We start from the raw sequence: 13,622 nt of genomic DNA on the forward strand, positions 1-13,622 counted from the left end.
ACTTTGCATGGTTAAAAAAAAAATCCCTTCCCACAAAGCCCCCGTGATATCCACCATCAAATCCTTCTGAAGGAAATGGCAGAGGTGATAGTAGATGCCTTAGTGATTATTTACCAAACTTCGCTGGATTCAGGGAAGTGCCGGAAGATTGAAAAACGGCTAATGTTACGCCGCTGTTTAAAAAAAGTAGCTGGCAAAAGGCAGGGAATTATAGGCCAGTTAGTTTAATGTTGGAAAAATGCTTGAATCCGTCATCAAAGAATAAATAGCGAGGCACCTAGAAAAGAATGGTTTGATAGAGCAGACGCAGCACCAATTTGTTAAGGGGAAGTCGTGTTTGACGAATTTATTGGATTTCTATGAGGATGTGACTAGTGCGGTAGACAGAGGGGAACCGGTGGATATGGTGTTTTTAGAATTTCATAAGATGCCGCCCAAAAGGTTGCTTTAGAAGGTTAGGGGGCATGGGGTTGGGGGTAAGGTGTTAGCGTGGATAGAGGATTGGTTGTCTAATAGGATGATGTGGGTATGCCGGCGTTGGACTGGCGTAAACACAGTAAAAAGTCTGACAACACCAGGTTTTAGTTGGACTAAAACCTGGTGTTGTCAGACTTTTTACTGTGTCTAATAGGAGGCAGAGAGTTGGTATCAATGGGTGCTATTCTGATTGGCGGCTGGTGACTAGTGGAGTGCCGCAGGGATCGGTGCTGGGGCCTCAGCTATTAACCATTTATATAGATGATCTGGAGGAGGGGGCTGAGTGTAGAGTAACGAAATTTGCTGATGACACAAAGATGAGTGGAAAAGCAAATTGTGCGGAGGGTGTGGAAAGTCTGCAGAGGGATCTGGATAGGCTGAGCGAGTGGGCGGGGACCTGGCAGATGGAGTCCAATGTTAGCAAGTGTGAGGTTATCCACTTTGGCAGAAATAATAGTAGGAGGGATTACTATTTAAAGGGCGAAAAGCTGCAGTATGCTACGGCGCAGAGGGACCTGGGGGTCCTTGTGCATGAGTCGCAAAAACCCAGTCTGCAGGTGCAGCAGGTGATCAAGAAGGCAAATAGGATGCTGGCCTTTATAGTGAGGGGGATAGAATATGAAAGCAGGGAGGTCTTGCTGCAACTGTACAGGGCACTGGTGAGGCCGCAGCTGGAGTACTGTATGCAGTTTTGGTTGCCGCACTTGCGCAAGGATATTTTGGCCTTGGAGGGAGTGCAAAGGAGGTTCACTAGGCTGATACCGGAGATGAGGGGGTTAGACTATGAAGAGAGATTAAAAAGATTGGGTCTGTACTCGTTGGAGTTTAGAAGGATGAGGGGGGATCTTATAGAGATGTATAAGATAATGAAAGGGATGGATAGGGTAGGGGTAGAGAGATTCTTCCCGCTCAGAAAGGACAGCAGGACTAGAGGGCACAGCCTCAAGATAAGGGGGAAGCAGTTTAGAACAGAGTTGAATAGGAACTTCTTCACTCAAAGGGTGGTGAATATCTGGAATTCTCTGCCTGTTGAAGTGGTGGAGACTACCTCGCTAAATATATTTAAATCACGGGTAGATAGGTTTTTGGTAGACAAGGGAATTAAGGGTTATGGGGAGAAAGCGGGAAAGTGGAACTGAGCCACTTCAGATCAGCCATGATCTTATTGAATGGCGGGGCAGGCTCGAAGGGCTAGATGGCCTACTCCTGCTCCTATTTCTTATGTTCTTACGTTTTCTTTAGAGCAGGGAAAGCTAAGGGAGGACATGATTGATGTGTATAGGATTATGAGGGATTTGGACAGGATGAATAGGAAGTAGCTGTTTCCCTTGGTTGAGGCATCAATCACGAGGAGGCTTTTTTTTAGGGTAAGGGGCAAGAGGTTCAGATGGGATTGAGAAAAAAAACTCAAAGTGGTGGGAATCTGGAAGGCATTTCCTGGGAAAGTATTGGAGGCTCGAGCTCTTACAACCTTTAAAAAGTATTTGGATGAGTACTTGAAATAAGATAATATTTAAGGATAGGAGAGAAGTGCTAGAAAATGGGATTAATGTGACTTTAGTGGTAGTTATTGTCAGTGCAAACTTGATGGGTCGAAGGGCCTTTTCTGCACTATGACTCAATGGCTTTGGTTTCCCAATACGTTTTACGTGAATGGGAGTGGATTTGGGCAGGAAGGTTGTGGCTGTGATGCAGTGCCTTCCTGTTCCAACAGGAGGCTCTTTAATAGGCTGCCAAAGATGCAACATTGCCAGCTGACATGGGGAATCCATCAGTGATTAGCTTCCCTGCTGTTAAATCAAACATGTTTTCCATGCGTGTCACAGGCATTGTAACTACTTGCAATTGTAGCCACTTGGGAAAAGGCAAAAAAAGAGAAAGCTGAAGTGGCACTCAGTTATGGATACGATGTTGGGAATAATGTGCTGTTGGCAACATCCTGGCCAATGTGTCAGAAATTGTGGTCGCTGATATCCACCATCAAATCATTTGCATGTCCACTCAATCATCTTCGGCTCAAAGATCCCTGTTGGGTAACTGCACTGCAATGTTCACGTGGCAAGTGGGTAATGGTGGACTATGCTCCCAGTGAAAGCTGAGAAGATTGGCCCTAGCTTACATACATACTTAGGTATGTAAATATCATGCATAATTGAAAAGGATGTTCAAGGAGCATCAGACTTGCATGAGGTAAATCTCTAATGATGTCCTGCAACTGAAACTTGTGACTCTGGAGTTTTCAGTAATCATGTGCCTTAATTATGTGTTCCAAACTTTCTACTGTTTTCCAGTTCAGTCAGCTTTGAAAAAGCTAAAGTTTATTTATTAGTCACATGTAAGGCTTACATTAACACTGCAATGAAGTTACTGTGAAAACCCCCTAGTTGCCACACTCCAGCTCCTGTTTGGGTCAACACACCTAACCAGCACATCTTTCAGACACTGGGAAGAAACCAGAACACCCAGAGGAAATCCACACAGACACGGGGAGAATATGCAAACTCCACACAGACAGTGACCTAAGGCGGGAATCAAACCTGGGTCCCTAGTGCTGTGAGGCAGCAGTGCTCATCACTTTGCCACCGTGCTGCCCGTAGCTTCAACTGACTCTGAGAATGACAGCACTTTTTCATTCGCATTTACTTCTTGCACTGTGAGTAAAACCAGAAAATTTAAGGTTGTAATGTCACTGGTCCATACTTTAACTTTATTCTTTCATTGGCTGCAGGCATCATTGGCAAGGCCAACAACTGTTGGCCATCCCTAATTGCCCTTGAACTGAGTGGTCCCTTTCAGAGGCTAATTAAGAGCCAACCACATTTCTGTGGGTCTAGAGTCATACGTAGTCCAGACCTGGTAAGGATGGCAAATTTCCCTCCTTAAAGGAAATAAATAAATCTGCTGCGTTTTTTAATGATGATTGCTTCATGGTCACCATTAGTAAAGCTATTCATTGGGTTTAAAAACTATCAGCTACTTTGCTGGGATTTGAACCGATGGCCTCAGAATGTGGGCCTCTGGATTACTAGTCCAGTGATGTCATCATCTCTTCATGAGTTAATAAAGATTAATTAGGTTGTTGGGACTATGGCAGCTGGATCACGGAAAGACCTGAATGCCATTAGGAAATTCTGCAGAAATGATCTTGGACTACAAAAATAGCAGAAATATCTTTCATCCTGACTTTCTGATCAGGAGGAGACTTGCCCTGATTTTACAATCAAACGGAAATCTGAAAAATATGTGGAATTCTATTGACAAGATGCCTTTTTAAACAATGGTTCTTAAGATTTGGATGTCCCTGGTAAAGCCAGTATTTATTGTCCATCCCTAGTTGTCCCTAAGAAGGCAGGAGTGTGCCTTCTTCTTAAACTGCTGCAATTCCATAGTGAAGGTATTCCCAGTGTGGTGTCAGGGAGGGAGATTCAGGGGGTTAATATTTATAGTAATATTATTGAGGGGTTTATTTGGCTACTTCAGAGTGCAGCACAGAGTCAAACACCTAGGCAGAAGACTGGATCATAATCCTGGAATTCCCTCCTTAACATCACTGTGGCTGGGCCTACACCACATAGACTGGGTGATTCAAGGAGGCGACTCCCTATCACCATCTCAAGGACAATTAGGAAGAGACAACAAATGTATGCTGTGCCAGGGACAGTCACACCTCATGAACAAATACAAAATCATAGACTAGCTGTGATAGTGAAAGCAGATTTTTCATCCCGAAAGGACATTAATGAAATAACTGGGTTTTGAACAGAATTCAAATTCATAATAGGCCAAGGTGGCATTTGAACATATGTTCTTTGGTTTATGAGTAACAAAATAATTATACTACCACACTTGATCAACCTAACATACCTACCCACTAGTATCAGGCTGGAAAATTCCACCCAGCTTTGAAAAAGAGGCATTAATCTATATTCCTTTTTTTTACCTCAATGCAGCCCCACAGGATAGGAGTCCCATGGCCAGTCTTCAGGAAGAGAATTACATGTTGCAGGAGGAACTGTCCCGCTTGGAGGATTTGTTGGCACAGAGCCATGCCGAGCGTGATGAGCTAGCTATCAAATTCCATGCTGTCAGTGAACGGGTAAGGAAGGGCGTGTATACAATGTTCAGATGAAGCCCATTGAAATGAATTATAAATGTTGTATCTTGTAAGAACTGATTTACAAACATACTAAACAGGATCAGGAGTAGGCCGTTCAACCCCTTGAGCCTGCCCTGCCATTCATTAAGATCGTAGATGATTTATTTGTATTAAGTTCCACATTCCTAGCTACCCACCTGATAACCTTAGATTCTTGTTAGGCAAAAGAATCAATTTATCTCCGCCTTAACAATATTCAATGACCCTGCCTCCACCACCTTCAGATGCAGAGTTCCAAAGTCAGAAAATCCTCTCAAGAGAAAAAAAACCCTCCTCTGTCTTATAAGGGTCAAGGATCAAAAGGACACTAATTTAAGATGATTGTCATGAGAAGCAATGGTGACATGAGGAAAAGCTTCTTTATAGAGCAACTGGTTAGAATTTGGAATGACCCTTAATTTTAAAACTGTGCAACCTACTTCTGGACTATCCCACAAAAGAAACATCCTTTCCACACTCACCTTGTCAAGACAGTTCAGGATCTTATTTATTTCAATCAAGTCACTCCTCATTCTTCTAAACTCCAGGAGAAACAAGCATGTTTGAATGAATTGTTGCAAGGCAACAAACCGCAAATGAGAACTATAGTATGTGCTAGTATAGCTGGCTGCAATGGCTGCAAATAGTTTTGATGACTTGTAAAACATTTGAAGTGCTGTACCTGACATAGTGGGTGCTGTGTCCTCTGTTCTAAGTGTTGTGCCTAACAGGTGTTCATTAGATCATGAAATGGTTACAGCATTGAAGGTGTTCACTCAGCCAGTTTTGTCCATTCTGTCTCTTTGCAAGAGCAACTCAACTAGTCCTCCTCTCCTGCCCTTTCCTAATAACCCTGCAAATCTTTATTTTCCTGGTGTTAATTCAATCTTTGAAAGGCCTGATTGAATCTGCCTCACTACTCAAAGGTGATGCATCCCAAATTCTAACTAGTTGCTCTGTAAAGAAACTTTTCATGACAATCATCTTAAGTTGGTGTCTTTTTGATCCTTGGCTCTTCCACCAATGTGAAGAGCTTTTCTCTAACTACTCTGCCGAGAAGCCTCAGGACTAAACTGATAAATCCCCTGGATCTGATTGCCCATGTTCTAGACTCTTAAACAAAGTGGCTGCAGACATAGTTGATTCATTAGTTGTAATCTTCCAAAATTCCCTAAATTTTGGAAAGGTTCCAGCAGTTTGGAAAACTGCAAATGCAACACCAACATTCAAGAAAGGACAGAAGCAAAAAGCAGGAAACTATAGGTAAGATGGACTAACATCTGTCATTGAGGAAACCATTATTGAGGAGGAGCAGGATATTTAAGAGATCTTATCATATGGTAGGCAACATTCATGCCTGAATCAGAACTCTGGGCTCAAGTCCCATTCCGGCCACTGATGGCCAAGGAAGGTGCGTTCATAATGCTGCCAAACAGGTTGGCTGTCAATCTGCAAATCCTTTGCACATGCCAATGGCAGACGGTAAAAGTGGGAGAAATTCCTGGCTTGCTATATGACGGCGATCACAGCATTAATGTAAAAGTCTGCCTTTCCACTACAGCTCGGACGCCAAGTGATCTGTAACACACACACCCCGACCAGCAGGAAAATCGGATTAAATCAACCTGTGATTTTTGTGAAAGGGAAATTGTGTTTGACACATTTATTGGAGTTCTTTGAGGATGCAATTAAGCAAGGAAGATAAAGGGTTACCATTATGTTTGAATTTCCAAAAGCCATTTGATAAAGTGATACATAAAATAATACTGTTCAATTAAAGGGCTCATTGAGTTGAGGGGGATCTTTGCTATTTACAATCTATTTCAATAAAATGGATGAAGGAACCAAATGTTTGTAGTCAAATTTTCTAATGGTACAAAGATAGGTAGACAAGCAAGTTTTGAGGATAATACAAAGTCCCTGCAAAGATATATAGAAAGGCAAAGTGAATGGGCAAAAATGTGGCAGATGGAGTATAATCTGGGAAAATGTGAGGTTGTCCACTTGAGTGGCAAAAATAGAAAAGCAGAATATTACTTTGATGGCAAAAGAGTGCAACAGTACAGAGAGATTGGATATTCTTTGGATGAATCATTTGTACATGAATCACAAAATGTCAGGTTGCAGATACAGCAAATAATTAGGAAGGTAAATGGAATGTTGGCCTTTATTACAAAGGGGATGGGAGTATGAAGGTAGGGAAGTTTTACCACAACTGTTCAGGGCATTAGTGAGAGGGCAGCTAGAATAACCTGTACAGTTTTGGTCTCGTTCCTTAAGGAGAGATATCCATTCAGTAGATGTAGTTCAGAGAAGGTTTACTAGGCTGATTCCTGGAAAGTTGTGGTCTTGTAATGAGGAAAGGTTGAGCAGGTTGAGCTTGCATCCATTGGAGTTGAGAAGAATAAGGAGTTATCTTTGCAGAATTAGAGAACCCCAGCAGTACAGAAGAAAGCCATTTGGCCCATTAAGTCTGCACTGATTCTCTGACAGAATATTTTACCGAGGCTTTCTCCCCTACCCTTTTCCCATGGCTAATGCATCTAACCTACACATCATGGGATACTAAGGGGCAATTTAGCATGGTCATGATCTAACCTGCACATCTTTGGACCAGAGGAAACTGGAGCACCCGGAGGAAACCCACACTGGCACGGGGAGAATGTGTAAACTCCACACAGTCACCCAAGGCTGGAATTGAACCCAGGTCCCTGACATTGTGAGGCAGCAGTGCTAACCACTGTGCCACCATGCTCCTCAAGTAAGTATTGAAATGCCTGATCATAGTGGGTGCAAAATACTACAACCTGTGATATTGTTGAAATCAGTACAGTTATGTTAATGAAAATACATGAAAATCAAGGAATGGGACCTAAAGGCACGAAGCAGCTCATTTTAATATTCTGCCATGTAGCATAATTTGATATTCTGCTTTATAGAAAAATATATTCAGTCACCCCGTGCTTGGTGTTCCTGTTGTATATGGAGCCAAAGCTAAGTATGGCCACCAGGAGAAGCGGGGAACAATTGGATCAAGTTGTATATCTTTTGGTCCTTAATGTAAACTTCCTTCATTAATTGCAACTTCCGAACTATAGTAGTGCTGCATTGTCTACATGGTGTAATAACAATGATTGTGGCTAATTCCTATTATAGATTTCAGCCACAGCTAGTGAAAAAAGTTGACAAGAAACATACACCACAGATTGAGTTGATTGCCTGTAACATTGTTCTCAACTGGTGTATATCTTGTCATCATGCTGCTATATTTGTATCTTCCATGCTTTTTCTTTTTAAATAGGGTAAGAGGGCAATATAATATGTTGTGGCAGAGCGAGAATGCAATGACGGCAAATTATGCACATTATAAAATTCTGAGGGTGTTTGATAGAGTTGATGGTAGAAATGATGTTCCCCCTATTGGGGGAATTTAGAACTAGAGACACAGTTTAAAAATAAATGGCCTGTCATTTAAGATGGAGATAGAAACATAGAAAAACTACAGCACAATACAGGCCCTTTGGCCCACAAAGCTGTGCCGAACATATCCCTACCTTAGAGATTACTAGGCTTTCCTGTAACCCTCTATCTTACTAAGTTCCATGCACTTATGTAAAAGTCGCTTAAAAGACCCTATTGAATCTGCCTCCACCACTGTTGCTGGCAGCCCAATAGAAATAGAGATGGTGAGAAATTTCTTCTTTCGGAGGGTTATTAACCTTTGGAATTCTCTTACCTGGTGAAAAGTGGAGGCTGGATCGCTGAACATTCAAGGCAGGGATATCTTTGATTTAAAGGGGAGTCAAGAGTCATTGGGCAGGCAGAAAAGGAGTTACGGCCACAACCAGATCAGCCATGATCTTACTGAATGGCTTGAGGGGCCAAATGGCTTAATCCTGCTGCTATCTCTTATGATTGCTATCAAATCTCCTCTCGGGATAATCTCAGTACCTCCAGTTTATCATTTTACAGCAGTGTGTCATCCATGAAAGTATTCTTTTAATACCTTTCTTCATCCTCTCAAAAGCCTTAACATTCTTACTGAGGCAAGGTGCCCAGAATTGGACACATGTAGGCACTGAAACAGTTTTTTAAGAAGTTTTATCAAAAACCTTTTTGTTTTTGTTCTTCTGCCTCTACTCATAAACTGTCTTACCAACCACTTTCTCCACCTGCCCTGCCACCTTTAACGGTTTATACACATATCCCCCAGGTCGTAGAATTTTGTTGAAATTCTCCTGTTTCGCTTGCTGCAGAAATCGTAGCAGACAAGGCAGAAAATTCAGTGGACCATTCAAAAGTCCATTGTGCTTGGGTGGGAATTTCTGATCTTGGGACTTGCGTGGCTGAAGAATCCCACCCAGGGTCTCTCTTCATTTTTCCTACCAAAATGAATCATTTCATACTTGTCAGCATTGAATATCACGTGTTTCATATTTGCCGTTTACCAGCCTGTCTGTACCCTCTTGAAATCTATCACTTTCCTCATTGAAGTTCAGTGGATAGGTGCCATGACACTGTACAGCCCTGCTGCAGCAACCTCTGCAAGACGTGCCGGATCATTGACACAGATGCCATCATGTCACGTGAGAACACCATCCACCAGGTACACGGTACATACTCTTGTAACTCAGCCAATGTTGTCTACCTGGTGTGCTGCAGGAAAGGATGTCCTGAGGCATGGTACATTGGGGAGACCATGCAGATGCCATGACAATCACTAGGTGGGGTGTTCTCTTCCTGTTGGGGGGCACTTCAGTGGTTGCGGGCATTCGGCTTCTGATATTTGGGTAAGCGTTCTCCAAGATGGCCTTCACGACACACAACAATGCAGAGTTGCTGAGTAGAGGCTGATAGCTAAGTTCTGCACACATGAGGACGGCCTCAACTAGGATCTTGGGTTCATGTCACACTATCTATAACCCCCACGATTTGCCTGGGCTTGCAAAATCTCACTAACTGTCCTGTCTGGAGGCAATACACATCTCTTTAACATGTGCTTAGTGCTCTCTCCACTCACATTGTCATTACCTTTAAGGCTTGATTTTCTGTAAGGCCTCTCATTCCAACCATTATTTTGTAAATTGAGTTTGTGTCTTTATATGCCCTGTTTGTGAATAGAACTCCTACTCACCTGATGAAGTGGCAGCGCTTCGAAAGCTAGTGGTTTTTTCTACCAAATAAATCTGTTGGACTTTAACCTGGTGTTCTGAGACTTCTTACTGTGTTTACCCCAGTCCAACACCAGTATCTCCACCTCATTGAAGTTCATAATGTTTCCAAGCTTTGTGTCATCTGTAAATTTTGAGATTATGCCCTTTGCACCCAAGCCTAGGTCATATATATCAATGTCATGGGAAGGCAATGGCCTAGTGGTACTATTGTTGGACTGTTACTCCAGAATCGCAGATAATGTTCTGGGGACCTGGGTTTGAATCCTGCCATGGAAGATGGTGGAATTTGAATTCAGTAAAAAATATCTGGAATTAAGAAGCTACTGATGACCATGAAACAATTGTCAATTGTTGGAAAAACCCATCTGGTTCACTAATGTCCTTTAGGGAAGGAAATCTGCCATCCTTACGTGGTCTGGCCTATATGTGACTCCAAAGTCACAGCAATATGGTTGACTCTCAATTGCCCTCTGAAATGGCCTAACAAGTCACTCAGTTGTAACAATTGCTACAAAGTCTCAACAAAGAAATGAAACCGGACAGACCACCTGGCTTTGACGTAAACACCAGAAAAGACAACGGCAAAACAAATAGCCCCGTCAACCCTGCAAAGTCCTCCTTGCTAACATTTGGGGGCTAGTGCCAAAATTGGGAGAGCTGTCTCACAAACTAATCAAGCAACAGCCTGACGTAATCATTCTCACAGAATTATATCTTATAGATAATACCCCAGACACCACCATTACCATCCCTGGACATGTTCTGTCCCACCAGCAAGTCAGACCCAGCAGAGGTGGCGACACAGTGGTATGCAGTCAGGAGGGAGTTGCCTGGCAGTCCTTAACATCAACTTCGGACCCCATGAAGGCTTCAGGTTAAACATGGGCAACCTTTTACTGGTTACCACGTACCTTTCTCCTTTGGCTAATGATTCAGTAGTCCTCCATGTTGAACAAAACTTGGAGGAAGCACTGAGGGTGGCAAGGATGCAAAATGTATTCTGAATGGGGGAATTTCATCCGCCATGAGCGGCTCAGCAGCAGCACAATTGATCGAATTTGTTGGGTCCTAAAGGATATAACTGCTAAACTGAGTCTGCAGCAAGTGGTGAAGGTACCAACAAGAAGAAATAACATACTTGACCTCATCCTTACCAACCTGCTGGCTGCAGATGCATCTGTCCATGATAGTATCAGTAAAAGTGGCCGCCACACTGTCCTTGTGGAGACAAAGTCCCGCCTTCACATTGAGAATAACATCCATTGTGTTGTATGGTACTATCACCATGCTAAATGGGGCAGACTTTGAACCAATCTAACAACTCAAAACTTGGCATCCATGAGGCGGGCCATCAACAACAGCAGAATTGTATTCCAGCACAATCTCCAACCTCATGGCCCGGCATATCCCCCATTCAACCATTATCATCAAGCCAGGGGATCAACCCTGGTTCAATGAAGAGTGCAGGAGGGCATGCCAGGAGCAGCACCTGGTATACCTAAAAATGAAATGTCAGAGGCTACAAAACAGGACTACTTGCATGCCAAATGAAAAAAAACAGCAAGTGATGGGCAGAGCTGAGCAATCCCATAACCAACAGATCATATCTAAGCTCTGCTGTCCTTCCACATCCAATTATGAATGATGGTGGACAATATATCCCCATCCTAAATGATGGAGGCGTCCAGCACATCAGTACAAAAGATAAGGCTGAAGTATTTGCACAAGTGCCAAGTGGATGATCCATCTCGGTCTCCTCCAGTGGTACCCAGCATCTCAGATGCCAATGTCCAGCCAATTCAATTCACTCCATGTGATAACAAGAAACAGTTGGAGGCACTGGTTATTACAAAGGCAAAGGACTCTGATAGCATTCCAACAATAGTACTGAAGACTTGTGCTCCAGAATTTGCCGCTCCCGTAGCCAAGCTCTTCCAGTACAGTTACAACACTGGCATCTACTAAATGATATGGAAAATTGCCCAGGTACGTCCTGTACACAAAAAGCATGACAAATCCAATCCGGTCAATTGCCACCCAAGGAGTCATCAACAGTGCTATCAAGCAGCACCTGCTCAGCAATAACCTGCTCAGTGACGTCCAGTTTGGGTTTCACCAGGGTCACTCCTGACTCATTACAGCCTTGGTTCAAACATGGACAAGAGAACTGAATTCCAGAGGTGAGGCCAGAGTGTCAGCTCTTGACATCAAGGCCGCATTCGACCAAGTATGGCATCAAGGAGCCCTAGCAAAACTGAAATCTGAAAGTGAAGAAGTCAAAACTGAAAGTGGGTATCGGGGGCAAACTCTCCACTGGTTGGAGTCATACCTGGTACACAGTAAGATGTTTGTGATTGTGGAGGGTCAGTCATTTCAGCTCTAGGACATCTCTGCAGGAGTCCCTCAGGGTAATGTCTTGGCCCAACAATCTTCAGCTGCTTCATCAATGACCTTCCCTCCGTCATAACGTTAGAAGGGGGGATATTCGCTGATGATCGCACAATGTTCAGCACCATTTGTGACTCCTTAGATACTAAAACATGTTCAAATGCAACAAGATCTGGACAACATCCAGGCTTGGGCTGACAAGTGGCAAGTAAAATTCACGCCACACAAATGTCAGGCAATGGCCATCACCAATTAGCGACACTCTAACCACCGCCCTTGATATTCAATGGTGTAACCATCATTGAATCCCCTACTGTGAACATCCTTGGGGTTACCATTGATCAGAAACTCAACGAGACTCCGGTTAGAGGGTAGGAATACTTGTTGTGAATAACTTACCTCCTAACTCCCCAAAGCCTATCCATCAAGTACAAGGCACAAGTCAGGAGTGTGAAGGAATTCTTCCCATTTGCCTGGCTGGGTGTAGCTCCAAAAAGAAACAAGAAGCTTGACAAAGCAGCCTGCTTGATTGGCACCATATCTACAAATATTCAATCCCTCCACCACCGATGGTCAGTAGCAGCAATGTGTCCTATCTACGAGATGCACTGCAGTAATTCACCAAAGATCCTTAGGCAGCACTTTCCAAATCCACGACCACTTCCATCTAGAAGGACAAGGGCAGCAGATAAATAGGAACACCACCAGTTGCAAGTTCCCCCCCAAGCCACTTACCATTCTGACTTGGAAATATGTCACCATTCTTTCACAGTCACTAGGTCAAAATCCTGGAATTCCCTCCCTAATGGCATTGTGGGTCAGCCCACAGAATATGGACTGCAGCGATTCAAGAAGGCAGCTCACCAGCACCTTCTGAAGGGCAACGAGGGATGGGCAATAAACGCTGGCTGGCCAGCGATGCCCATGTCCCACAAATGAATAAAAAGAAGAAAAGCATTGGTCCAATTCCAAACTTCATTGTATCCCTTTGATCAATCCAGAAAGCAACCATTCTCTGTTCCTTGTCGCTCAACTAACTCCGCCAATTAGTTATTTTTACTCTAGGTTACACCTTGTCCTTTTCCTTACCATAACATACAAGAATGACTGATCTTTAATTAAAAGCAAAACGAAATCTGAAAAAAAACAGAAAAGACTGAAAAAACTCAGCAAGTCCAGAAACATCGGTGGAGAGAGAAACAAAATTAATGTTTTGAATCTGTATGACTGCAGAGTTAAAAGAGGGAGCAATGTGATGGATTTTATACTGTGTAATAGAGGGTGAAGCAGTTGAAGCAGAGTAGAAGGTCAGTGATAGATGGGAGGTTGGAGAGATTGCAACAAAAATGTGCAGGTCATGAGACCGAGGAAACGGCTTTCACTGTTCTTTAATTATTCCCCTATTAACCCTTGATTCAATTGAACTACCTTGTTTCTCAGAGCCAGGT

General features: G+C 43.2%; 1 protein-coding gene across 1 annotated transcript in view; it reads left to right on the top strand.

The window, feature by feature from the left end:
* crocc2 (ciliary rootlet coiled-coil, rootletin family member 2) overlaps window positions 1-13,622 on the top strand; it is a 271,300-nt gene that overhangs the window by 35,965 nt on the left and 221,713 nt on the right. The window contains exon 3 of the mRNA XM_080185255.1: window positions 4,428-4,573. Coding sequence (XP_080041381.1) covers window positions 4,428-4,573 — 146 coding nt within the window. The remainder of the gene's footprint in view (window positions 1-4,427; window positions 4,574-13,622) is intronic.

Source organism: Carcharhinus amblyrhynchos, chromosome 3 (assembly GCF_965287045.1).
Source record: "Carcharhinus amblyrhynchos chromosome 3, sCarAmb.v2.hapA, whole genome shotgun sequence".
In the NCBI taxonomy this organism is placed as follows: Eukaryota; Metazoa; Chordata; class Chondrichthyes; order Carcharhiniformes; family Carcharhinidae; genus Carcharhinus; species Carcharhinus amblyrhynchos.